This window comes from Protopterus annectens, chromosome 5.part0 (assembly GCF_019279795.1).
Source record: "Protopterus annectens isolate FY-2018-M chromosome 5.part0, PAN1.0, whole genome shotgun sequence".
In the NCBI taxonomy this organism is placed as follows: Eukaryota; Metazoa; Chordata; order Ceratodontiformes; family Protopteridae; genus Protopterus; species Protopterus annectens.
This window is the reverse complement of record NC_056735.1, coordinates 1,835,445-1,861,339: the sequence shown is the minus strand read 5'-3', so window position 1 is coordinate 1,861,339 and position 25,895 is coordinate 1,835,445. Positions and strand designations below refer to the sequence as shown.

At 43.6% G+C, this 25,895-nt stretch overlaps 1 protein-coding gene across 1 annotated transcript in view; it reads left to right on the top strand.

Annotated features, from left to right (window-relative positions):
• The window catches only part of HERC2 (HECT and RLD domain containing E3 ubiquitin protein ligase 2), a gene marked incomplete in the record, with an annotated part of 3,551,743 nt that overhangs the window by 2,608,963 nt on the left and 916,885 nt on the right, over positions 1-25,895 (top strand). The window contains 2 exon segments of the mRNA XM_044072055.1: positions 2,790-2,967; positions 3,733-3,814. Coding sequence (XP_043927990.1) covers positions 2,790-2,967; positions 3,733-3,814 — 260 coding nt within the window.

Below are 25,895 nucleotides of genomic sequence, written 5' to 3'. Positions count from 1 at the left end.
TCAAGACCTGGAAACTCTTATACCAATGATACCTTGTCTAAGGAAAGATTTCCTTTGGTATGCAGAAGCATGCTACCACAACAAAGGGACTGCCCTTCTCACCTCACCACAGAGCATCAGACTATGCCTGGGGTGCACACCTGGACGACAGGTGCATACAGGGCCAGTGGAGCCCACATCAAATATATCTGCGCAGCAACCAAGATGTTAGCTGTCTAGCATGCATTGACAGCTTTCAGACCCCTTCTCTCCCCAGGGGCTCTACTGATCAAAACAGACAACACCACTGTGATGTGGTATATCAACAAGCAGGGAGGGACTCACTCCTACCCTCAATGCAGGCTCGCCATGACGATTTGGCACACAGCATCAGCCATGCAACTACACCTTTTAGCACAATTCCTGCCAGGCCCTCCAAACTCTCTCTGGCAGACAACTTAAGCAGAAATCTTCTGAACTCACACGAGTGGCAGCTAAACCAAAGAAACTTCACCCTTATAACGCAGAAATGGGGCACCTCGAAGGTAGACCTCTTTGCTTCCCAGTCCAACCATCAGCTCAGCAAGTTCTGCACCAGGGAGCCTCACTGCAGGGCCTGGAAAGTGGATGTTCTGTCTTTCCAGTGGGTCAACCTCTCGATCTATGCATTTCCCCCACTACCTCTCATTACCAGGGTACTGCTCAAAATAAGGGAGGAAAAACCAAGGGCAATCCTGATTGCCCTAGACTGGCCACACCAGCACTGGTAACCACTGCTGCGCAGCCTGTCTTCTCTGCCACTATGGCATCTCCCTCAGATCCCAACATTCCTGACCCAGAGGGAAGGAGAATTCATACATCCCCAATTGCAGACCCTCACTTTGGTAGCCTGGCTTATTCCCTAACCACTGTACAAGCTGCCAGTCTCAGTAAACAGGTTCCAGATGTTATATGTGAGGTCAAACACCCTAGCACTAGAAAGTCTTATGCTGGCAAATGGAAAAGGTTCTGCACCTGGATCCAGGCTAAGGGAGCTGATATGGCACAGCCCCCCCTACCACACAGTGGTCTATCCTTTTCTTCTGTTAAAATTCATTCTTCTGCCATCTCTGCTCATTTCAGCACTGAGCAACCTCTTTTCTCACTCCCTCTCATCAAACAGTTCCTCAGAGGGGCTAGCACCTTGAGGCCACCCAGTAGAGCATCTACCCCAACTTGGGACCTGAGCTTTGTGCTAGAGAAACTCACCCTGTGCCCCCCTTTAAACCAGGAGCTTCAGCAGAGTTAAAGTTTCTCTCGTGGAAGACGGCCTTGCTTCTGGCCATCACTTCAGCAAGAAGAGTATCCGTGCTACAAGCACTAATGGCTGTAGAGCCCTTCATCATTTTCCATGCTGACAGGGTCTCGCTCAGGACTAACCCATCCTTCATTCCAAAAGTGGTGTCCAGTGTGGCTCTCAACCAAATCCATTCATTTGCCCACCCTTTTCCCTAACCCACAAAACAAGGGGGAAAAGAATACTGCACTCTCTAGATGTGCACAGGCAGCTCAGATTCTATCTAGACAGGACTAAATCATTCATAGACTGATCAGTTGTTAGTCAGCTTTGCTGCAGGAGCAGAGGGCGAAGCCATATCCAAACAAACCATTTCCAAATGGATAGCACACTGCATCCATTTCTGCTACAAGCAACACTGGAAACCTCCCCCTAAGGGGGTTAGAACTCAGTCTACCAGAGCAACCTCCACCTCTACAGCTTTCCTCAGAGGAGTCCCCACCAGGGACATCCTGGAGGCTGCAACATAGACATCTGTTCGTACATTCACCAAGCATTACCACCTGCCTATCTTCTCCAAATCCAGGGCAGGCTTTGCCACTGCAGTCTTGCAGGGGATCCTAGCCAGCCCCCAGTTTTCTTGACTGCTTCCACCCTTTTCCTCAGCTTTGGGAATCAACCCAAATGTGCTGACTGCAACAGTGAAACATGAATAACATAGTACAGTTGTGTACACTTACCGTAAATGTAGATGTTCAAGTGTATTCACTGTTGCGATCCTGGTTTCCCTCCCTTCATCCCTCTCTCTCGCTTTCTCTCTCTTATTACAAGGAACTTTTTGGTATTTACTTTCTACTGGTGGGGTACTTCCCCCATATCCTGGTTCCCACTTGGAGGCTCCTGACAGGGCAAGAAAAATTGATGTAATGGCGTTGGCTACCTTACTTTATACTACTGACGACCTGATGTCAGTCCTGAAGTGACAGCAACCAACGCAGAAATACTAAGCCTGTGGTATTCGGGCCGACTGAGGGCTACCCTGGCAGGGATAACCCAAATGTGATGACTGCAACAGTGAATACACTCTAACATTTACATTTATGGTATGTGTACACAACTGTACTTTCAGATATCCAGCCACCCTCTTGGGAAAGACTTTGCTTGTTCCTTCTTGCCTCACAGCTCCTTTTAGTTAATGCTGATATATTTTTTTGCCCCAGTAGATTGGAATTGATTGAAAATTGAGGAAGACCTTCCTGTGTGTTCTTTGTAGTATGTACCTCAGATGCTGCTGAAGTTTCTAATTTCAAGAGTAAACTGTTTGTCAAGGTTTGAAGGTTTGTCCAAGAGTTTCTTCCTGTATTGGGAGGAGCCATTTATAAACTGCTAGGTGAAATGCTATAGAAGAACTGGAATTACTGTAGATGCCTTTTACTAACCCCCACCATGGAGTAGTAAATAAAATGGGCTACTACATGGGGTAATGCTTGCTACACTTTATTTCTCATTTCATCCTTATTGTTCTCTCCTGCAGGAACTGTGATAAACCAAGGCTGATTGAGGCACTGAAAACCAAACGTATACGTGATATAGCATGTGGCAGTTCACACAGCGCTGCCATTACCTCCAGTGGTGAACTGTATACCTGGGGCCTCGGGGAATATGGTAGACTGGGGCACGGTGATAACACGACTCTTTTGAAACCCAAGTTGGTAAGTTATTCCAAATCAAGCCTTTTGGCATAAAATGCATCTCTTTTATAGTTTCGTTTTTAAAAGTAATACCACACCTTTCTGTCTTACAGCTTCTGGTCTGCATTGCCTATTGCACAAATACCTGCTTACTGTACTGACAACAGACTGTCTGTCCAGAAGAACTTCACCTTTTAACTTTAAATCCTTCCCAAAAATCATTAACTAAAAACAAATTAAGTAGCAAGTGAAGAAACATCTTTTGTGGAAGGTGGTGTGTTGTTTCTTTGTGGAATGACAAGAGATTGGATCAATATTACTTCAGACTGTTTTTCTCATATTTGGTTACTCTACATTGGTGGATTTAACCAAGAAGTGTAGCACCTCATAGAATATGTCTGTTTTCTAGCAGAATTTATTATTGTATCATGGTAACAGGCTCCATCTCCCTGTTATGAGTTTTAATTGGCATATTTCAGCCTGTAAAATACAGTAGGTTGCTGTGCAGACTTCAAACTTACTGTGTCATTCAGTTAGTTACTAAGCATATTTACATAGTCTTAGATACTGGCTTACATGCGAAGATTTATATAATTTTCATCATTTTTGTTGGCACATTTGATTCCTCTGTCCTGTACTATATAAGGCAAAATATATATTAGTTATAGTTTTAACTAAATAAAAATGCTACTTTTTTAAATGTTTTACTGAAATATGTAAAGATAACTTCAGAACTTTAATTGTTTTGCTAATTTGTCTTATCAGTTTTATGTGTGGTTTGTTTAGGTTAAAATTCTACTTGGGCACAGAGTTGTACAAGTTGCTTGTGGAAGCAGAGATGCACAGACACTGGCTCTGACTGATGAAGGTGAGTGTATGTTGTTGGCTGGTAACATAGTCACATCATTCTTAAGTTATACCTTTCCTTTTGCTTTAGAAGATGGATAGGTTACTCGACAAACTTGATGAATATTTATGGCTCTACGACTTTTGGTAACCCATTTACCTTTTAATTTTATAGGTAAGTAAGAATATGTATTATCTCATTTAAAAGATATGCAGGGGGGATTCAGTAAACCCTACATGGTATTTTTCTGCTGTGTGTGCAGCACTCTGCGATGCACATATGGTGGCAATAAGTTTTAGATTCAGTAAGCCCCATGTAGAGACACACACCACCAGGCAAACAAGGTAAACATTGTGGCATGCTAATTACAGCATAAGCAGCTGAACTGCATGCTAGTCAACCAATCCAAGATGGAGGAGCTATTCAACAAGCTGTAAAGCAACCCTGTAGACTCTGTGATGGTTTTTCCTGCGAATTCCAAAACCTTTTGGAATACAGACGTAGAAAGGAGTCTACATGTAAAGATCGTTAGCGGCTCCTGCTGCTTTAATTCATCTGTATGTGCTGCAGGTTGAAGCCAGTGCTGCTGTTGCTGGTAATAGGCCTAAACCAAGAAGGAGAAGAGTTTTCAGGGCCCGTTTAACTTTTCACAACCTACATGACATGGAAATTGTAGAGCACTACAGAGTGGATAGGGACACACTACAGGAACTCTGAGATCTCTGCCATCCTCAACTCAGAGCAAGGGCCAACTGAGGGGAACCCATCCCAGTGGAGATAAAGGTATGTGCACTTAGAATCTTAGCTACTTGTACCTTTCAGAAACCAACAGGGGACATGCTGGGGGTGTCACACGCATCAGTATCCAGGATCCTCCATCAGTTTCTGAATGATGTGCTCCAACATGCCAGTGACCACATATATTTTCCCTGTACTCTTGAGGAGAGGGCCAGAAAGATGCAGGAGTTCTACCCTGTAGCACATTACACAGTGCTGGGTGCCATAGATTGCACGCACACAGAAATTAAGGCACCACCCAAGGAACAGGGTAGGCTCTACATAAACAGAAAGGGCTACCACTCTGTCAACTGCCAAGTCGTGTGTAATGCCAAGGGATTCATTTTGAACGTGTGTGCTGGCAACTCTGGTAGTTACCACAACTCATATCTGGTAAACCTCCAAACTATACCATATGTTTGCTAAGGGGGGATATCCCACAGGATCATTTACTGGGAGATGCAGGCTATGCACTGGAACCGTGACTGATGACACCTACCAGAAATGCACACACACTCATGGAGGAATGCCATAATGAAGCACAAGCTCAAACAAGAAATGTAGTGTGTGTGTTTCAGATGCTGAAGTCACGGTTCCAGTGCCTAGATGCAGCTGGGAGAGCCCTGCACTACAATCCGTGGACGTGTACAGAAATATTCACAGTGTGTGATGTGCTACACATCATCATCCTGAGAAAACAGGTTCAGCAGGATCAGCAAGGGGAAGGGGCACATATCCCACCACCAGTGCCAAGGTCACCAAAGCCATAGGCATTTGAGTTAGAGGGGGAACCACCAGCTGCTGTGGGTGTAGGCAGATGTAGGCTTGCTCAATATGCCCTTGCATTGGATAACAAACAGCACATAGCACAATCACTCAACACCTAGGGGCCTAAAACCTTCCTCCTGTGCTCATACATATTGTAACATTGATGCCAGGCAACTCATACAACATTTACCTCCCCATTTGTTGGCTGCAAACTGCTTGCATCAGACATCGTCAGCCCTGAACTAAAACAATGTCAACTGCTGCATTTACAAGGCAAGTCTTGAACCTGCAGTGTATTCTGTAATACTTTGAATGAGTGGCATATCCTTGTATTTCACTAATTTGTACTGTAAGCAAATAAAGGGTGTGAGATTGTTACAGAAATGATCTTAACATGTGACAGCAGAGACTTGCATGACTTGTATGTCTCCATTATTAAGTAGTAGGCTTCACTGCATGTCCTCAGTTTTGCACCATACATTTGTACTTGGAAATCGTTGGAGAGAAGTTAGAAAGCAATGATACACATTGCAGTTTCAGACTTCACAACCCTTACAAGATCATTCACAATAAAGTTGGGAAATTTTGATGTCATCAGCTTTCAAAGTTTCTAAGGCCAATGTAAGTCAAAGGTAAAATTAACAGTTCAACGCTACAAATGCAGATATACTAAGAAGTAAGTCAGCTATGCACCCCGAGAATCAGACACAAAGCTTATGTATCCCTGAATCCAAAAAATAGAAAACAGGGATATGGCACAGTTATCACTTGCACAGGGTGTTGTGTTGGGGGGGGGGGGGAGGCCTAGGGTGACACACAAGGTAGTGAGTGTGTGTGAGTAAGAAAGAGGAGGCAGACATTTGGATAAACCAACAAATGGGCAGTGAGACAAAATGAGTTTTAAGCTGCATGGCTGAACCACGGAACTGTTGTGCGTTTGTAGGGGTCCCCCAGGTGAAATTGGTGTGCGTGTCTCTGCATAAACACAGCCAAGCTCTGTGCTGGCTCTACATCGTGGTATGGCGGACAGATGTGAGCCGTTCATGGTAGAGGTGGCACTTCATCGTTGTAGTTCCCAACTATGAGAACTGTCACGTCCACGGTCAGATGCATTGCTGCTACCTGAACATGACTGATGTCTGCTGGATGAGCTCCCTTCATGGGGATGCCCAGGACCACGACCCCATGGCCTGCCATGTCTGGGTGTGTACAGCACACTGACGGAGCAGTGGAAGCACTGTCACTATTGGAGCGTAATCGGGGACGGCCATGTTAGCTAACATCAGATGATGTGGCTGACCTATGCCCACAATGATGCTGCTCCCCTCCCAGCAGACATTACATCACAGACAACGCTCATTTTACTACAGACACCCCTCATTCCATCACTGACACCACTCTTTCCAAAGTGTCATTCATCAGATCCATTGAATTGGCAAAGGTAAGGGCAACATTATCACACGTAACAGTAATACAGGGGGATAAAACTTTTCAGTCTATGGTTATTCATTGAACAACACATTCATCGAATGACTGTTTGTCAAACACTAACCATCGAAGCAACAGTAAATCGAAAGGCCAAATCATCCTAAAACTATACATCAAACAATGATAGTTGGCCATCATCAAGGAAGCTGAATGGAGCACTTACCAGTAAGTTACCTATAATTAAACCTGACCTTTCCCCACTGTAGTGTGACCGTGGAGTTGGTGTATTTAATTAATGGGGGGGGGTGCAGACCCCACATAAGGAGTGTCCGGTGCACCCCCCCACACCCCTGCTAATTATATATACTAACTCTGAGGTTGCACTACAGTGGGGAAAAGGGCATGTTTAATTATAGATAACTTGCTGGTAATTCAGTACTCCATTTGGGTTCCTTGATGTTGGCCAACTGTCATTATTTGACATAGTTTTATGATGATTTGGACTTTCGATTAAGTTTTGATTCGATGGTTAGTGTTCGAACAGCCATTCGATGAATAATGCTGTGTGACGAATAACCATGCACCTAATACTTGTATGTCCATTAAGTATACTTTCAATAAGACCACAGCTAACAGCTGCAACCTAAGCTAATAACTGTAGCAGTCTTCAATCCCCTCCCTGCAAAAAGAATTCATGTGACACAGAAGTGTAAAGTATTGATTTCAGTTTGTTTTTACTATATAACAGTATTCAGCTGCTGAGATACTGAAGCCTACCAGGAAGCTTCTCCTGGGATGTACCGACTGTCCCTGAAGCTGTTGAACTGGCATGCTGTACTGCGCCTTCCTGGGAGCTGTCTGTATCCCTGATGTTGGCCAGGAACTCTTCATTCAGTGTTAGTGGTGGCCCTGTAGCAGGCCCTTTCTGGTAACCATCTGGTCACAGCCCACTGCAGCTGCTCTCCTATGTGCAAATGTGATCATGTCAGTGGCCCTGTGGCACACCTGTTCATATGTCCTGCCATGGCTACCCATGGCATTCACATCATCAACAATCTAGCGCTAAATTTGTATTCTGCATGGCTTGTGTTCCCATCACATTTCAGGCAGGGTAGGCATCATGTTGCCTAAAGGCATTCACTGTGACCTGATTCTCAGCAATGGTGAAGGAGGGTCTCCGAGGATAGACACGTCTGGGTGGCATACTCCTAGGTGTCCTAAAAGAGAACAGAAGGATAATACACACAAGTATAACATAACTGCAAAATAACTGTTCCCAGATAAAACTGAAAAGGTAGTCACCCAGTATTACCCACTGGAGAAACATAAAACAGTCTAGACATGTGAAATATGAACAACAGGCAGGATGCAAAAAAGGAGAGTAACCACAGCAACATGTCCTTGTTTGTGCCATAACAGTAACTCAGCCTTGCTCCCACCTGCAAAACAACAGGCAATTGACACATTTTGCCAACAAACCCTCTTTGAAATGCTAAAAGTGCTATCAAAGGAACCGTCCCTGAAACATTTGCTCATATTTATCACAGAGCATTCCATTTACAATAATCTGCAATTATGTATACCTGTGAAATGGCTAGACAAACATGCCCATGACATCAGTACAGTTCTAACTAATACATACATACAAAAGCATAAAAGCCTTTGCTCAGATTTTTGTAAGTACATTCCACCACATGCAATATGTAGCTGAGAAAATGCAAGCATATCTTCTGAAGTTAAGTAATCCTCTACAGATATATACCAAAGAATAGCATATGTTTAGTCCTCTCCACATAAACAAGATGTCCTTCAAGAATGCAACTGCAGTCATAACATATGGGTTGTCCTGCCTCAGGCAGCCCTCGGTCGGCCGGATTCCAAAGTCTGGGTCCGACGTCGGCTGATGTCGCATTTCTCTCCGACGTCAGGGCGGCTGGAGTATATAAGCATCAGCCGAAGCCATCTTCTTCAGTCTTTCTTGCCGCGTGGTGCCCGAAGCAGAAGCAGTTCGCAAGTGCCGGTCGGTCAGCTCCTGTATTCTTCGAAACCAAAGTCATCAAAAAAGCTAAGTACCCCGTTGGGGACCTTTTCTTGCCTCAGCCGATGTCGGAAATTACTGAAAAAGTAAATAATTGTTTGTCTTGTGGTAAACAAATACCTCATAAGGATTTCCACTCTTACTGCCTCCCTTGCCTGGGCCCAGACCACAACGTCTCGGCCTGTGTCGCCTGTGCTCGCTTCAATAAGCGCACTCTCAGGCGCTGGGCGGAGTTCGCAGAAGACTTCTTCGGCGACAAATTTCATTATACAATGCCGTCGGAACAACTGACAACGCAGACTCCTAAGAAACGAAAAGACCGGGACCGACATCCTCGGCCCGCGTCTTCCACCGACACCACGACTAAACTAACCGCGAGTGCCCCGGTTCCCTCTGAGTCGGTCATTCCACCGCTCCGAACCGAAGACACCGCTTTACTGATACCTCCGATACCGGAGGCCACTCCGACAACAGTTATTGATTTTCCTCCGGATACCGAAACCGAGGAAATGCCCGAGACCATTGCTGTTGATAAGGTCACTCCTGTACGTGGAGCAGCTAGGCCTCCCATGTCCATGTCTATCAAGGCCTACACACGTGCTAAGGCAGCCAGCAAGTCCAAGCATCTTACTGCTAAAACCTTACCTCAGCCTACTCCTGAAACACAAATCATGTCTATGGCAGCAGATTTAATTTCCCTGATCAGAGGTTCCCAGGCCCATCCTGAGAGAGGATCCCAGCCTCCTCCTGACAAAAGGCCCAGGGTTGAATCCTCTGACCCTCTTCCTTCAGATGAAGATTCTGAGGACTCTGTTCATTCCGAAAGCCAGGAAGAGCCCTTCCAGACCTATGAGGATTCAGATGCAGAGGACTCCATTCCCTCAGCCTCCCCTCTTGAGGATATTTATTTTGGGGAAGTTCTGCATTCCATGAGGGAGCATTTCAAGTGGCAAGGCCAGGAATATTCTGATTCCAGAAAGCGCCTTTGAACCTTCCTTAAAAAGCCCCAGCACAGACCCTTAGCTATACCTCCTGTGCTTGATGTTTTGGATGATTTGTATTCTGACTCCAGTGTCACCCCTGATACTCTTCCTCCTGCCCCTGCCAAGCCTGACAGATACTATAGGGTTCCAAAAACCCATTCTCATTTCTTTAAGGCCCATGCTGTTGATTTAGAAACAATTTCCCAGGGGCCTAAAGGGGTTTCAGCTACCACCTCCAAAAATCCTTTGCCTTCTAACAGGGAAGCAAGGTCCTTAGAGAGATGGGGGAAGAAGGTTTACACCTCCACTACTTTATCTATGAGAGTTCTCAATTGTCTCTTTCACATGTTTCAATATCAGGATTTCCTGTTAGATGATTTACAGAAAACATTGGCCTCCCCTGAACCCTTAGATAGGAAGTCTTTGCAGGAGACTATGCATAATGCTCAACAGGTTAGCATTCACTTTCTACAGTGTGGATATGATGCATTGGAGGCTTCATGTAGGGCAGCTATGACAGGGGCGGTCATTCGTAGACATGCATGGTTGAAAGAACAACCCTTACCAGATCATGTTAAGGCAAAACTTCTTGACGCACCCTTGGAAAAGACAAGCTTTTTGGTGCTAATGCTAAAGATGTGTTAAAGTCCATTGAGGAAAAAGCCAAGTCAGTTCAGACAGTAAAAGATTTCCTTCAGGTTCAGCCGCCCAGATTCAGCAGGAACTGGCCTTCTAAAAACTGGTCCTTTCCTAATCCTGAAAGATCACAGAGGGGCAAAAACAGGCGTGGCCGAGGAAGAGGCCAATACAGAGGATCCTACAGGGGACGACAATGGCAACCAACAAACCAAAGAAGTGAGACAGGGGTTTCTCCTGCCCCGCAGGGACAATCTCAGTGACTTTCCTCTAGTTCCGCTAACCAAGGAGCAAACAGAGGCTCCTTTGGGCGGAAAGTTATCTCTGTTTTCAAACAATTGGCACAAACTGACAACAGACAAATGGATTTTGGACATTATAGACCACGGTTACAGGTTCCACTTCCACACTTTGCCAAGAAAATAAGGCATGCCAAACCTTCCACAAAATCAGAGGGCAGAGGCTATAAAGCAAATTTCTCTGCTTGCACAGATCAAAGCAATAGAAAAAAGTTCCACAACAAGAACAAGGCCAGGGGTTTTATTCAAGGCTGTTCCTTGTTCCAAGAAAAGAAAGTCAATGGAGACCAATACTGGACTTGTCCACTTTAAACACTTTCCTCATAGTACCAAAGTTCAGAATGCTGACTCTACAGCAACTCCTTCCCATGCTGGGCAAGGGGTCTTGACTGATTACTCTGGACCTCAAGGAGGCATACCTGCATGTCCCTATCAGACACAGCTGCAGAAGATACATCAGATTTCTTGCAGGGCCAGAGCATTATCAATTCTCAGCATTGCCATTTGGCTTATCTACTGCGCCCAGAGTATTCATGAAATGCCTGGCATCAGTAATTGCTCATTGCAGGCTCCAGGGGATTCAAATCTACCCGTACCTGGACGATTGCCTCATACAAGCGGACAACAAACTAACTTTGACAAAAAACCTGAATTATGTCATACACTTGCTACAGGCTCTGGGATACACAGTCAACTTTCAAAAGTCAAGACTTCAGCCATCCCAGCAAATAACCTTCTTAGGAGCCAAACTAGACACAGCCTGTCAAATGGCTTACCTGACAGAAGACAAGCAAAAGAAGTTAACCCATTACTTCAAAAGTTTAGCAAAGCTCACCCAGATGACCGCAAGGAGTTTCCTACAGGCCCTGGGTTACATGGCATCCTGCATCCTCTTGGTTCCACTAGCAAGACTACACATGAGAAAGCTCCAATGGTACTTAAAAAGCTTATGGTCACAACACAGCAACAACCTAGAAGCAAATATCCCACTCATTCCATGTCTTCAAAAGGAATTTCTATGGTGGGCCTCAGCAAGCCAGGCAAACAGGTATGTCATTCAAAAAACCTCAGATAACACAGACCATGACCACAGACGCCTCAGACCCTTGGATGGGGGGCGCACATGGAAGGCAGATGTATTCAAGGACAATGGTCTCCAAAGGAAACACATCTGCATATCAATCAAAAAGAAATGTTAGCAGTAATGCATGCCATCGAGGCCTTTGGACAACAACTTCAACAAGGCCACCTATTAATACGGACAGACAACACCACAGTGATGTGGTACATAAACAAGCAGGGGGGCACTCATTCTTACCCCCTTTGCAGACTGACAATGAATCTTTGGGAAAAATCACTGGGCCTAAACATACAATTACAATCCCAGTTTGTTCCAGGCAAAGACAATGTTCTGGCGGACAGTCTAAGCAGGAATTTCCTAGATCCCCACGAATGGAGGCTACATCCAGACATCTTCCTACGACTCACCTCGACATGGGGCAGGCCGGACGTAGACCTATTTGCCTCCCACCTCAATCATCATTTACAAAAGTTCTGCTCAAGGACATATCATCCACAAGCATGGAAAATAGATGCCCTCTCATTCAACTGGAGCACCTTGATAATTTGTGCATTTCCACCTCTGCCACTGATGACCACAGTGTTATTAAAGATCAAAGCAGACAAGCCGAAGGGGATCCTAATAGCTCCAGACTGGCCAAGACAACACTGGTACCCACTACTACGGAGCATATGTCACAACAAAACCTGGGCCCTTCCACAATGGCCCCAACTTCTGACTCAACACAACTTCAAGACAGTTCATCCCAACATCCAAACGCTACAGCTAACAGCTTGGGAAATCCCATAAATAACCTTGATTTACCTCTCTCCAAGGAAGTTCAGCGGATACTAACAGAAGCCTGCAGACCATCCACCAGAAAAGTTTACTCAGCCAAATGGAAGAGATTCAGCATTTGGAATACCAACAAGGGTCATGATGCCTCATTTTTGAGCATTCCTCTCATCCTGGAATACTTGGCAGATATGCTGCATAAAGGACTTTCATTCTCTTCCATAAAAATTCATGCTTCAGCTATCTCAGCTAGATACAACACTGACCCACCTGTGTTTTCACATCCTTTGTTAAGGCAATTTCTTAGAGGAATCAAGAATATAAAGCCCCCAAGAAAGGCACCCAGTACCAGCTTGGGACCTCAATTTTGTCCTAGAAAAATTGACTTTACCTCCCTTCGAGCCAGCAGCTTCTGTGGATTTACAATTTCTTTCCTGGAAGACAGCTTTCCTGTTGGCCATTACCTCAGCAAGAAGGGTTTCGGAATTACAGGCCTTAATGGCAATACCACCGTTCATAACCTTTCACAGAGACAGGGTCTCCTTACGAACCAATCCTACCTTTCTGCCAAAAGTGGTATCTAGGGTTGCCTTAAATCAAGCAATTCACCTGCCTACTTTCTTTCCTAATCCTGAGAACAAAGGGGAAAGACTGTTGCATACCTTGGACATACTCAGACAACTTCGCTACTACCTAGACAGAACCAAGACCAGGAGGAAGTCTGACCAGCTTTTTGTAGCTTACGCCCCTGCAGTACAAGGAAAAGCAATTTCTAAACAGACAATTTCAAAATGGATTGGACATTGCATCAGATTCTGTTATTCCTTCCATGGAAAGTGTGTGCCAGCCAATGTCAGACCACACTCCACCAGAGCTACAGCCACCTCTACAGCCTTTTTAAGAGGGGTGCCTACAAAAGACATTCTAGAAGCTGCTACATGGAGCTCCGTGCATACATTTTCCAAGCACTACAACCTCCCTCTATATTCCAGATCCAGAGCAGGCTTTGCTTCGGCAGTCCTGCAGGGACTGATAGCTACACCATCCCCTTCTTAGAGCATACCACCTCCCCCAGCTAAGCTTTGGTATTCAACCCATATGTTATAACTGCAGTTGCATTCTTGAAGGACATAGTACAGTTTTGTACCTACCATAAATGTAGATGTCCGATAGATATGCAACTGCAGTCGGGTTTTCCCTCCCTCCATCCCCTCTATGCCTTGGGTCCACTCCTCTCCCTGTTATCCTTAGCTGGGGATATCTGTTATGGTGTATCTGTTTATTGCTTATTTGTTGTCTGGAAACCTATTTTTGTCTTCCAATTTGATCACAGCCTTCCTTGGAGGGCACCTGGCATCTGGGGCAAGAAACACTGAAGAAGATGGCGTCGGCTGATGCTTATATACTCCAGCCACCCTGACGTCGGAGAAAAATGCGACATCAGCCGTCGTCGGACCCAGACTTTGGAATCCGGCCGACCGAGGGCTGCCTGAGGCAGGACAACCCATATGTTATGACTGCAGTTGCATATCTATCGGACATCTACATTTATGGTAGGTACAAAGCTGTACTTTTCCTCACCATCAGTTTGCCTAGCTTCATGGTTGTCTTTTTATGTGGTGTAGATTCAGGGCTGTTAACATGGTAAATATGCAAATGAGGTGTGAACTCATTAGAATTGATGAATTACAAATACCGGGATCTGTGTAGGAGATATAAACATAGTGCAGGCACTCCCTCAGTGTTTGTTTTTAATGGATTACAACTGTGAATGATTACTGGTTGGGGATGGAAAACAAAATAACACTGCAGGCTGCCTTACACTCAACTGGGTGCATCAGTTTAGATCTACAAAATGTTAGATGTAAGGTTGGGAATGTAAGTAAGCAGCACAAAATTCACAAGTTGTTTTCCCTTAACACCAAACCTGGCCTTTATTTGTTGGCAGCTGCATATGATATTGTTTCCAGTCAATATCCTCACACATTTTAAGGCCAATGACATAAAATGGCTTGCACACTGTATGTCTCAGATTACTGGTCAGGTAACTGAAGAATGACCAACAAACACAGAAATATAAGACAGAGCTGTGTATTTGCAAGCAATAATCATAACCAGTTGTGTGATCACTAAGTGCAGTGCATCCAAAAATAATAAATGTACAAATAACAGTTGTATGGTTTGATTTTACTGTAGATGCCATTGTAGTTCGTTATGTGATGAATGAGTTCAGTTCTTTGCTGCAAAGCTTTTTGTATGGCTAAGAAGGATGAGGCACCCATCCTGTGTTCTGAAGATGCATTGGAATGAGAGTTCAAATTCAGATCTTTGTAGACATATCTGATGTGAACCATCATTTTCTAATGTGTATGTCATAAATCGAGTTTTCCTCATTCCAACTGCTTTTCGTTTTTACCTCCTTTTCTGTCTTTAATTATTTTATTTTATTTTTTGTCAGTGTTTAAGCAATGCTGCGTGTAGCACAGTCACAGGAATGGGGGAAATAAATGGCAGGTTTGGCTGTACTTATCTTGTTTGCGCTAAACGCAGTATTTCGCAAACTGGACAGCTGAAGCACCCAGGAACCAGACAGGATCCAGACAGCAAAAAAAAAAAAAAAAAACTGGATACGTTTAATTCTACTGGGCATCGAGCAAACCCGCTAAGCGGAGTTGCATGGTGCTTAACAGAGAGACCTTAGAAATACTTAAGTTATGGAATGACTTGTAACTAGTCCTGTGGCATCAGTTTTAACTGTAGGGCTGGAATATATGGTCCTGGGTTCTAGTAAAGGGTGTGCAACCTTTTTTTTTACTGTTGTGACATTGCAGGTGATAGCAGTGAATTGAAACATGAACAACTGCTATTTCAATTTTCTTATGGCAGCAGGTGTAAGTGCAGGACTGCCATACAATACACACAGTCCTGGGTTGTAATACAGGATATTCCATACATTTTTACTGTTGCTCCACTTCCCATTATATTCAGTTATAACACTTCAGGTAGTGGAACTGATTTAATTATATGTATGAGGGATGAGACACTATTATTCTGTTGTAATATTAATCTTCCAATTGCAATTATTTTATTCTGCACTGCTGCTATCCACACACCATCTTGCACACATATTGTGCGGTTGTGCGCACTCCAGTAAATGCTATAACTGGAATTGGCAGGAGGGAATCCGTCTCCTTTGCTGTAGATCTCCTGGTATATAGACATGGCAGGCATTAGTGGGTTGGTGCCAGTTTTGTGGCACAGAGCGCGGGTGAACAGGAGTCCAGGATATTTATTGGACTTCTAGTGAAACACTACAGTCATAGACTTCTGCAGGGGGACTATTCTGGCTCCCAGTTTATGGCTGAAGTGTGGGATAGTTTAGCCCAGGCTGTATCCCGTGCCACTGGTATCCCATGCACTGGAGAGCAATGTGTAGGCATCATTTTAATGACCTACAGAAGAGGAAGAGAGATATAGTTGATAATTGGATTGAGGAATTTAGGACTGTGAACATCCCACAATCTGTGCAAGTATCAACTCAAGAGAGTACTTGTATGACTTAGAAAGCTGAATATAGGCAAGACTGGTATGCATAATGGCCTTCTTTCTGTTTTTTTCCCCCCAGCGGCCAGTGATTGAGTGCAATGTCTAGGCCCACGGGGCTAGATTGGATAGACTGAGGGGAACAAATGGTGTGTATGCAGCAGAAGAGAAGCGTTATTGTAGCATTAAAAGTTAAAGATAGCATTTTTGGTATTTTAAAGAGTTGTATCAAACTGAGCATGCATATCCCAGCTGTAAATGCAAGTATGCATGCATTAGTCTGTAGCACAAACAAGTTGTTAGGAGTCCAGTATTAGATTTTAGTCAGAGGTTGTGGGTTCAAATACCGCAATTCACAGCTATACCATACTATTATTTCTTCAATAATAATTGCATTAAATTAAAGCCTCTATACCAGTGGTACAAATGTCCTGCTGTAAACTGTAATCTGTATAATTGGAACAGGCATATGCACAATATATCCACATTTCAAAGATTACTTGCAACAGTGTGTAGTGTAGTGTAGTGTGTATATGTTAGAACGTAGACAGAAATGCAAAACTTTAGTTGTATAATTGTATTAATGCATTGTATATCACATGTGACGGTACTAATCTTGTATCTTTTTTCTTATCCCAACCCTTATCTATTTTACTTTTTTCAGTTTTATTTTATTTTTAAAAATAATTTTTTATTTTATAATTTTTTTCTTGTTAAAAATAATTTTTATATATTTTTTTATTTTAATTTTATTATTATTTTTTTTTTATTTTTATTATATGTCATTAAAATGTGTCTGTCATCTATGTGTACCACATCACTGAATGTTCCACAGCACAGCAAGATAGGCCAGCCTCATTGGATTAGCCTGCCTCCACTCCACCAGCAGCAGCACCGATGCCCAGCACATTTGAGAGCCAACCTGACAGCACTTGCCTCTGTTGCCCCTGCACTACCTGCATCCTCAGGTAGTCCTGCCATGGAAGCTGGTCCAAAGATACCTCTCTGGGAGCAGAAGCAGTGGTGGGGAATTCATAACTCACAGCAAGTTGCCAGGGATAGTGCAGAGGGTGATATGCCGCACAGCTGCTGCACACCTATGTTGGCTACAGAGGCTGCTGTCCCTCATTTTGCATAGTTGTAGGAGGAGGAGACGTCAAGCACTCCAGCCACCTGCAGAGTAAAGTGACAGTGTTGATATTCCAGTGAGTGAATACTTGATTCTCACCATCTCCCAGCTTGACGGCCGTGAGCCTGGGTTGTCCCCACCCTCACCCCCACCCTAATCTTGGTGTCCCCCAAATTTTTGTGTCCACCACCATCCCTGTCTCTTGCCTTGTTTGTCTGTCTGCAGTTGCTTCATCACCTACCCAACTTACCTGACCCAAACATACAGTACCTACGTCCCTTCCCCAACATTCCTCTCTCTCTCACACTCAAATAAATAAATGGGCACATGTCCCACAAAAAAAAAAAAATTGGTCCCATACATAGCTCTCCATTTCATACACTTGTCTTCTTGACGCACTTGATTCTGTCCAGTTGGCTATACAACATGATTGTATTGTGGTGACCCCTCTCTCTGGAGGAGACATTCCAAATTCAGTTAATATACTGCACATATTTTCACTTTACATTGTAAAAGAAATGGATAGCTATGGTTCTTTCCTGCCCCCCCTCTTGCACATTCCTGTCCTTCTTCCCTTTGTTCTTCCCCCTTCTTGCTCCCCATTTCGCCACTTTCCTATCTACCCCATTTTCACTACTTTACTCTGGTCAAAAATAGAATCCTTCACAAAACACACAAGTTGCTGTAAAAGCAATGGATGCCTTCACTTTTGGGGTTCTGTGTTTGCGCTGAGGTGCACATAGCGAAACGTGCAAAAGTGGTGAACGGTGGCAAAATGATGTGGTTACCTCCGAGCAGTACCACTTAACCTGTAGCACTATGCCAACACAAAGCTACACGTGTACTATAAAGAATTTGTCATTGCATTATCAGTGTTTAAATAAAAGTATTAGATAGACTTGGATTCAAACCCACTACCATCTAGGCCCAAAAAAGAATGTATCCATGCATTAACAAAGTGCTGCATCAGAGTCCGTTAAGCAGCAGGTGTGTTGCATAGGCAGAATACTAACTGTCAGTTTTTAGCACTGCGGTTCACGTTTGTAGACTGCTTAGCTATGTGTAAATGTGTGTATCTCATATGTTCATACACTTTGCCAACTGTGGCGCAAACCTGCTGCTCGCCACTCTGTGGAAAAGTAAATATGTATTACTACTGTTTACTGTCCATTTCCTGTCTGTGACATGAAACCACATTTGGAAGCATTACAAACTGAAGGCCGTTTGTATAAGTATGTCACTTATTTACAGTGCAGCCATGTGTTGCCACCCCTTCCCCCAAGCACTGCAACCTTGGTGTTACAGTACCTTTTCCACACATACATCACCAACTCTACAATAATAATCTCAAATGTCAAGCGATATGCAATGCACATCAATCTGGTAACATGCAGACATACAGTTATTGACCCATAACCCTAAAAAGCCTTACCAGCAAGGCTAGAGAAGGAATCAGCATGGACCTTATCCACAGAGACATAGGTGATCTTCAACACACTTGACCCGATCCATTCTGTTTTTTGTCAAGGGTAGATCTTTCTTACTGAACGTTGTGGACTTCTTTGATATTGACCCCAAAGACCCGGATGAGAGGACATGGACATGCTGCCAATGTTGAGTTATCCAAGGTCTTTGACACTATCCCCCATTCATGTCTCATAGTGAAGATCTCCCATCCGGGAATTAGGCTGTACAGTACTAGATGGACAGCCAACTGGCTCACCAATAGCGCACACACACACACACACACACACACACACACACACACACACACACACACACACACACACACACACACACACACACTTTGGGACTCCACCTCCACCAGTAGCCTACTTATCAGTGGAATACTAAAAGGATCTGTGCTGGGCCCTCAACTATTTGAAAACTACTACCCTGAAGTGCAGGCAACAGTACATGTCCTGTGGTTTACAAAGTTTGCAGATGGCTGTTAACTGACTGCACTTGTATAGAGCCCCCCCCCCGGTGATGGTAACATATCACAGAAGGGGCTGACAGATAAATAACTGATGCCAAACTCATGGACTGAACCTTAAAGAAAACAGTACCTCATTGTCCCCCTTGGCAATGAAGCACCCCTGCTAATTATGATATACATAGCACTCCTCTAGGCTCAAACACAGTGTTGTCAGACTTGGTAATGCATGTTGATAGCACTCTACACTTTCATCACTCTGTGTCTGTAGTGGTGAGAAATGCAGTCTGCATTGCGCACCTCATACATATGGACATCACATCCAAGACCAGGGAGGTGATAATTCTGCTGTGCTCTACCCTTATCAGACCACTAAGTTAGTACAATGCTCCCTTCTGTTTGTACATACAATGTCATACAATCCTGAGATCTGAATATGATGGCGTGACTTACAATGTGCACAACTTAGGCTTTCAATACCAGTGTGGACACTTGGTCGAAGTTCAGATTGTTATCCGCATGTGTTTCCAGTGTTTGGATCTCTGGGTTTCAGCATAGCAGGACTGTTGTCAGTGCTGTGGTTAACATGGAATTCCACTTTTCAGAAGGACAACATAAAAAATACGTGTCTGCATTTATTTGTAGGTCATGTGCCTTTGTCACCAATCATTTGTCTGTGTTACCTTCTCCTGTACTTTATCGCTGGTTGGCTCAATGAATGCAACCAATATACAAGAATCAGCAAACTTTGTAAGCCAAAGCTGACATATTTTAGGCTGAACTGTCAAGAAGTAGAGTCCAAACAGTGAAGGGCCAAGCACAGATCCCTGGGGTTTGCCAATGGTGACAGCTCTATTGGTACAGGTTGATTAGTGAGTCAATTGGTTTACCCATTTAGTGATGTAGGGATTAATCCCCAACTAGGAGGGTTTCTCAGTGATACCTGCATGGGGAATTGTCAGAACTGTAGGCCAGATAACAGTAGGCAGTATGCACTGTCTTGCCTTCATCCAGGCCTACCACATGGAATCACTGGGCTGTGACAACATCACAGCTTGCCTGTGTTGTGACTTGGGACTTGCGCCTTCCTGATGTGGTTGAATCCGCACTTCATTGCACCCTCCACATGGGTTGTGTTCCCATAGAAGGGTGTACATCAGCATGCACCCATGTGTGTTGGGGGGATAGCACCCTATGCACGCAAGTATAGACATCTCGACTCTCCTCGACTGTGAGGTAGACCAACATATCATCAAGGACCTCTTCTAAATGGACACTAGTAATATTCCAGCTGTGTGCAACAGGACTGTTTGAGTAATTAATGCTAAATCATGTCTGTTACATCTGATAGATGCCCTCAAAGTGGTCATCAAGGGCATACGTAATGACAACAATATCATCCTGTGGAACTTGACCAGGTCAAGGCATTTAACACAAACCCGCACGGCGGTATTCAATCAGCACTGTCATATGTGGCTATAAAGAGCTATATCACCAAGTGGGTAGACCAGTGAATCACATATGTGGCATCTCACTATGCTGAAATGTATGAAGTGACCTATATCTCAGGTCCAGTGATCAGGTCCTTACATCAGGACTGTCTGCTACATCCTTTCCTGGCCATTATTTAAGCGATGGACATCACAGATGACATAACACATCCTGGTCCAAACAGCTGCCTGAAGGCCAACAGATTGTGGGCAGTCATCGACACATACCAAATGTTGTTGCCACAGCCAGGACAACACTTGGCAATAACAAGAAATGTTGCTGGGATTTGTTAAGTCAGGTACACAAACACACATCCCAAGTATAATGTAGACCTCACACCCTATATCCAGACCAATAGGTGTGTGACCTGTGTCCTGAGATACATAAGTGGAACATCCACCAGCATGTACTGAGCACTCTGTTGAATGTAACAAGAGTATTGGGTACATGAAGGACATCCACATCAGAGGCCATAATACCTTCATTAGTTCTACCTCGCTACACATCTTACAGTGATGTGTAACTGAAGTGTATGCCACCTTTGTCACTTTGAGCTGTCATACAGCTTATTTGGCCATACCTAGATATTCTTTTTGTGGCCTATACATGACTGTGTGATGCTGTGGAACACAAATCAAGTTTTTACACCAGATGCATGTGTGCTGCCTGTTCTCCTGATGCACACAGTACATAGGTGTTTGACAACATTATTGGAATGTATATCATTTGTGACAGTGTGGAATTGTGCTCGCTGTGTGTGTGTGTGTGTGTGTGTGTGTGTAGTGTATATATATATATATATATATATATATATATATGTGTGTGTGTATATATATATATATATATATATATATATATATATATATACACATATACACTACACACACACACACATATATATGCCATGTGCACCAGTCAACTCGCCTGTATTGCTCATACTGTCACCTACAGGTATAGCAATCTCCCTTTTGACACCTGCAGCAGATGTTACAGTGCCAGGACAGTGTGCATGGTTACTGAGTGTGGATGAATGATAGTTGTTCAAATGTGTGTGTGTGTAGACTCATGTCTTAACACTCCAAGTCACATACGTTATGTCAGAGGCATGGGATTAGTGGTGGTGGTATTCTGATATTGTCCATGATTGTGGTTGGTTCTTCTAATGTTTTCCATGAGCCTTTACCTGTGCCCACCTTGCTGAAGACTGCTGATGTGATTACACTCATATTCAGGCATATCAGTTTGCACAGCTTCACTGTATGCACCCTACCCCAGTTGTATGTCAGATCCCTGATAGATGTTCTCTATACTATTCATGTAAGGATGCTTATCTCACACAGACTTCCTCCCCATTGTAATGCCACCTTGTGTGACAGTCACATAAAACACATTTCACTATACAGTCCCTACTGTACCATATAGATACGTGATTGGTGTTGTTGCTACAACTGTCTTCCATTGACATACCCTCATATGCTGTAAATTAGGTGTTTACCTCTCCTCTTTCCCTGTGCTCATTCCTACAATTCATCTGTGTGTCCCTATTCAATACACACACTTCTCCTGAGTGTTTTACATGATTGTCCATGTAACTTTACAGATCATTTACACAGTGTCAGTACAGAATGCCAGGGATGGAATATCCCAGTACTCTGCACTTGTAGATACCTGGTCCAGTCCTGCGTTTGGACCATATCCTTTGCATTTATACCTCAACTGTCCAGATATTTCCAGGATGTCCAGATGTGTCCCTTATCAAATTTGTTGCTTTCTGTCATATCACTGGGATGATCTCAGGACTGATGTGACTCAATATTATATGCATTTCAGTTCAAACCTCTCAGCTGTCCTTAGTTTTGCAGGATGTCCAGTTTTTGTCTCATATTTTTAACCTTTTCCTCATAAAATTTTGATTTTCTGCTAAATCATTGACATGTCATTGTGGATTGAAGTTGGACAGTAAAGACAGACATTGCATGCTATTCTAAAAATTATTATTCTATCAACTTTCTAGGTTTGTAAGAGCAATATTAGAATTTGTACCTATTTGTGTACCCTTTTCCTCACATTATTTATGGCTTTGTCCAGATTTTTTGCTTTGAGAAGTTGAGTGGTATGTGTAGGTTTCATTCTACCACATTTGTGTACATCTATGTCAAATATGACCCTATTTCCTGTTAATTGTTCCTGTATTATGTTGGCCTTTGTGCAGATGGGTTGAACAAACAAATTGGGAGGTATCTGTGAAGCCTGGCTGATCACTGTGGCATTCTGCAGACTGTAGGTGGTCTTCTTTAAACATATTTGCAATCCGTGTTCGTTTACATGGTTTCCTGGCTGGCAGCACTGTTGCTGGCAGCGAAACCTTGCTTGGACATGCCGAGCAGCTTGCTGCACATCACTGAGCACACATGTAAACTCCATGTAGACTTTGTGCGAAGCCCATATGGAATTTATTGAATCCATGGGATGATGCATGTCACAGTGGGTAGCTGTGAATTTCTTCTTTTGGTAATCCCCATCATTGGCTGTTTCCATTACTGTGCACATGAGCTTTCATGTACATGCCATAGTGGATGGGCTGGAAGAATTCTATCAGCCTCATGCATGCCACAAATTATTTTCTGATGCTTTTTTTATTCATATCAGTTCTGATATTCATCAGGGAAAAACTTTTGTGTTTAGTGCCTTGAAGTTTCAAGCCCTTGAAGTGTTTGTATGGCTGCCAGAGTAGGAGCCAAGACCCCCACTGTCACTGTCCCCTCTTCCTGAGGGAAGATCAGGTGTAAAGCATTGTTAGATGTACTACCATTTTAATCCCGCTACCAAAGGATGCATATCAATGAAGCTTGACCAGTGGCTTATCTGATACCTGTAAAGATGGCGGCCATTAAAAGAGCACAGGAATGGGATTAGCAGGACGACTCCACAGCTGAACTCAGCTTAGCACCAGTAGTCTCATAAAGGGCAAAAGATTTGAAGGGCAGGTATCTTTCTCTACTTCCATGGGGAAATTCTGATTCCCCAAGATAGTCTTGAAGCCACTGTATGTCAACAGGTCTCTGTCTCTGCTTGATAGGGAGGTGGAGGAGGGTCAAGCCTGCTGTTGTCATCCAAGTAGGTAGACAAGAGACCCACAGATGTGCACTCCTGGCAGCCACTTAGAGGTATGTTCCAGAGTGTCAGTACAGACTACCCCACCATTGAGCAGCCAGACCTTGCCCATGACCAGTCCCCGTAAGTGGGAGAGACCTAAGGTGTGTGCTCATTGGTAGTAGGTACTGAGATTCTTCTGCCCATTCCTGCAACTGCCAGGGCTAATCGAGGTCAATGAATTGGATGAAGGAAGATCCACTGAGTCCTTGGCACACCATCACTGCTTGTAGTACTGGTCCATATAGCTGACAGTAGAATGGTGTGATCTGTCCTTGCATGTGCTGGTATATATTCTCAAAAAGTGTGGGTTGCTTTGAGTCTTAATCTTGAACAGATCTCTTCCCTTAATGTGCTACCTTCAACTGGTGTGTCCTTGAGTACCAGTACTTTATCTCCTGATTTTCATTGCTGTCCTGACTTTGCATGTAACTGGTGAATGTGGGCCCACCCACCCCCTGGTACCAGGGGTTAAGAAGGGTTCTCCCTCACTCTTTGTAGTCCTCTGCATTCTTTCTAGTTACATCTTAACGGTTATGTAAACCAGGAATAGAAATAGCCCTAGGCATTCCTGCTGATGAGGTATGTGCTGAGGAATTTCTTTCCAGGGTCGTACTCTGATCATCATGTACCAGTTTCAAGCACAACCCAGGTGAATACAGAAATGTAAACATGGAAACACATTACAGCAATGAGCAAAAGCAGAAAACAATTTTGCTACCTAGACTGGAAAAAAATAAAACACAATTATAAAATGTCTTGGGCCACTTTGTCAGTTTAGCACTTTTGTCCTAAATGTATTCAGACTGTTGTATGCATATTTTGTTTTGATGTGTTGAATGGTGTCATATGACTGGTTAATCACATGACAGAGAAGGGTATTAATTGGTGGGTGGATACTGGAATTGTAGTTCTGAGAAGTCTGAATACGTTTTGGATAAATGCACTCAATGCATTACATAGAAGAGAATCCACTGAGTCCCTCCCACACCAGCAGTGCATGCAGGACTTATTTATGTAGTCGATGCTAGACTGAAGCAGTTTGTCTTTGCATGTGCCTGACAGAAGTGTTAAACTGTTAATAAAGTGGCCTGAGACATTGTTTGTTTTTGTAGTTTCTGCTAGTCTACTAACTCAACCAATTTTAGTACGTATTCACTTGGGAGAGAACAAAGGAGCTGGGCCTCACTTTCAGAGCAAAACAGTTAAAAAGTATTTACAGTTATTAACAAGAGTAAAAAAACATTACATCTTACATTCCTGAGCAGAGGAAGAGGATGAATAGATTGAAGGAAAGGAGTGGAAGGGTTAAAATAATTAAGTTACTTAGCCAGCCTGAAAATGCTTATGTTAGGCTTATTTGAGAAAATGTCTTGGCATCTTGGAAGTGTCTGGTACCAATCACTTTGCTCCAAATAAGGCAGATGCCTGAATGAGTGTAACAAGGTCCAGTTTAAGCATTTTATTTCAGGTTGTATGTGACCTTTGCTGTTCATCTACCCCAAGAATGACAACATCTTTTCACTTTACTACACGATGAAGAATCTTTGCTTTGAGACAGAATGGATAAAGGGATATTTTCCTTTGCTTCATTGGGTGTTTCCGCTCTTCAGATTGCTTTTTAGGGTTCTTTTGCTCCCTAATGGATTAGGCAGATGACTACATTTTTTCTCACCTCTTCAGCTTCCTTTTCAGGTTCTGTTGCCCCCAAAGGATTAGGCAGTGGCCAAGGAAGAGCTGGTTAAGACTGTTAATCATGTTTGCAACAGGGAACATCCATGTTTGTAAATGTGATTTTAATTGTATTGACGCTGTGGCTGGGGATATTAACATGTGCCTGTTTAGGATATTGTGGTTGCTGCTTTTCTCTTAAAGATGATTTCAGGATGCTGTAATACATGGGAATGTCCTTTTGAGACAGGACTGCTAGGAACAATGTGTTTGAAATTCTCCAGGTGCAGCTAACACTAAGTAAGACTGCAATCCACATTGTAGCTTGCTACAGATCCCCCACCATGCCCCAAGATTCTCATTACACATTTCTTAACATACTGGAAAATATTAAG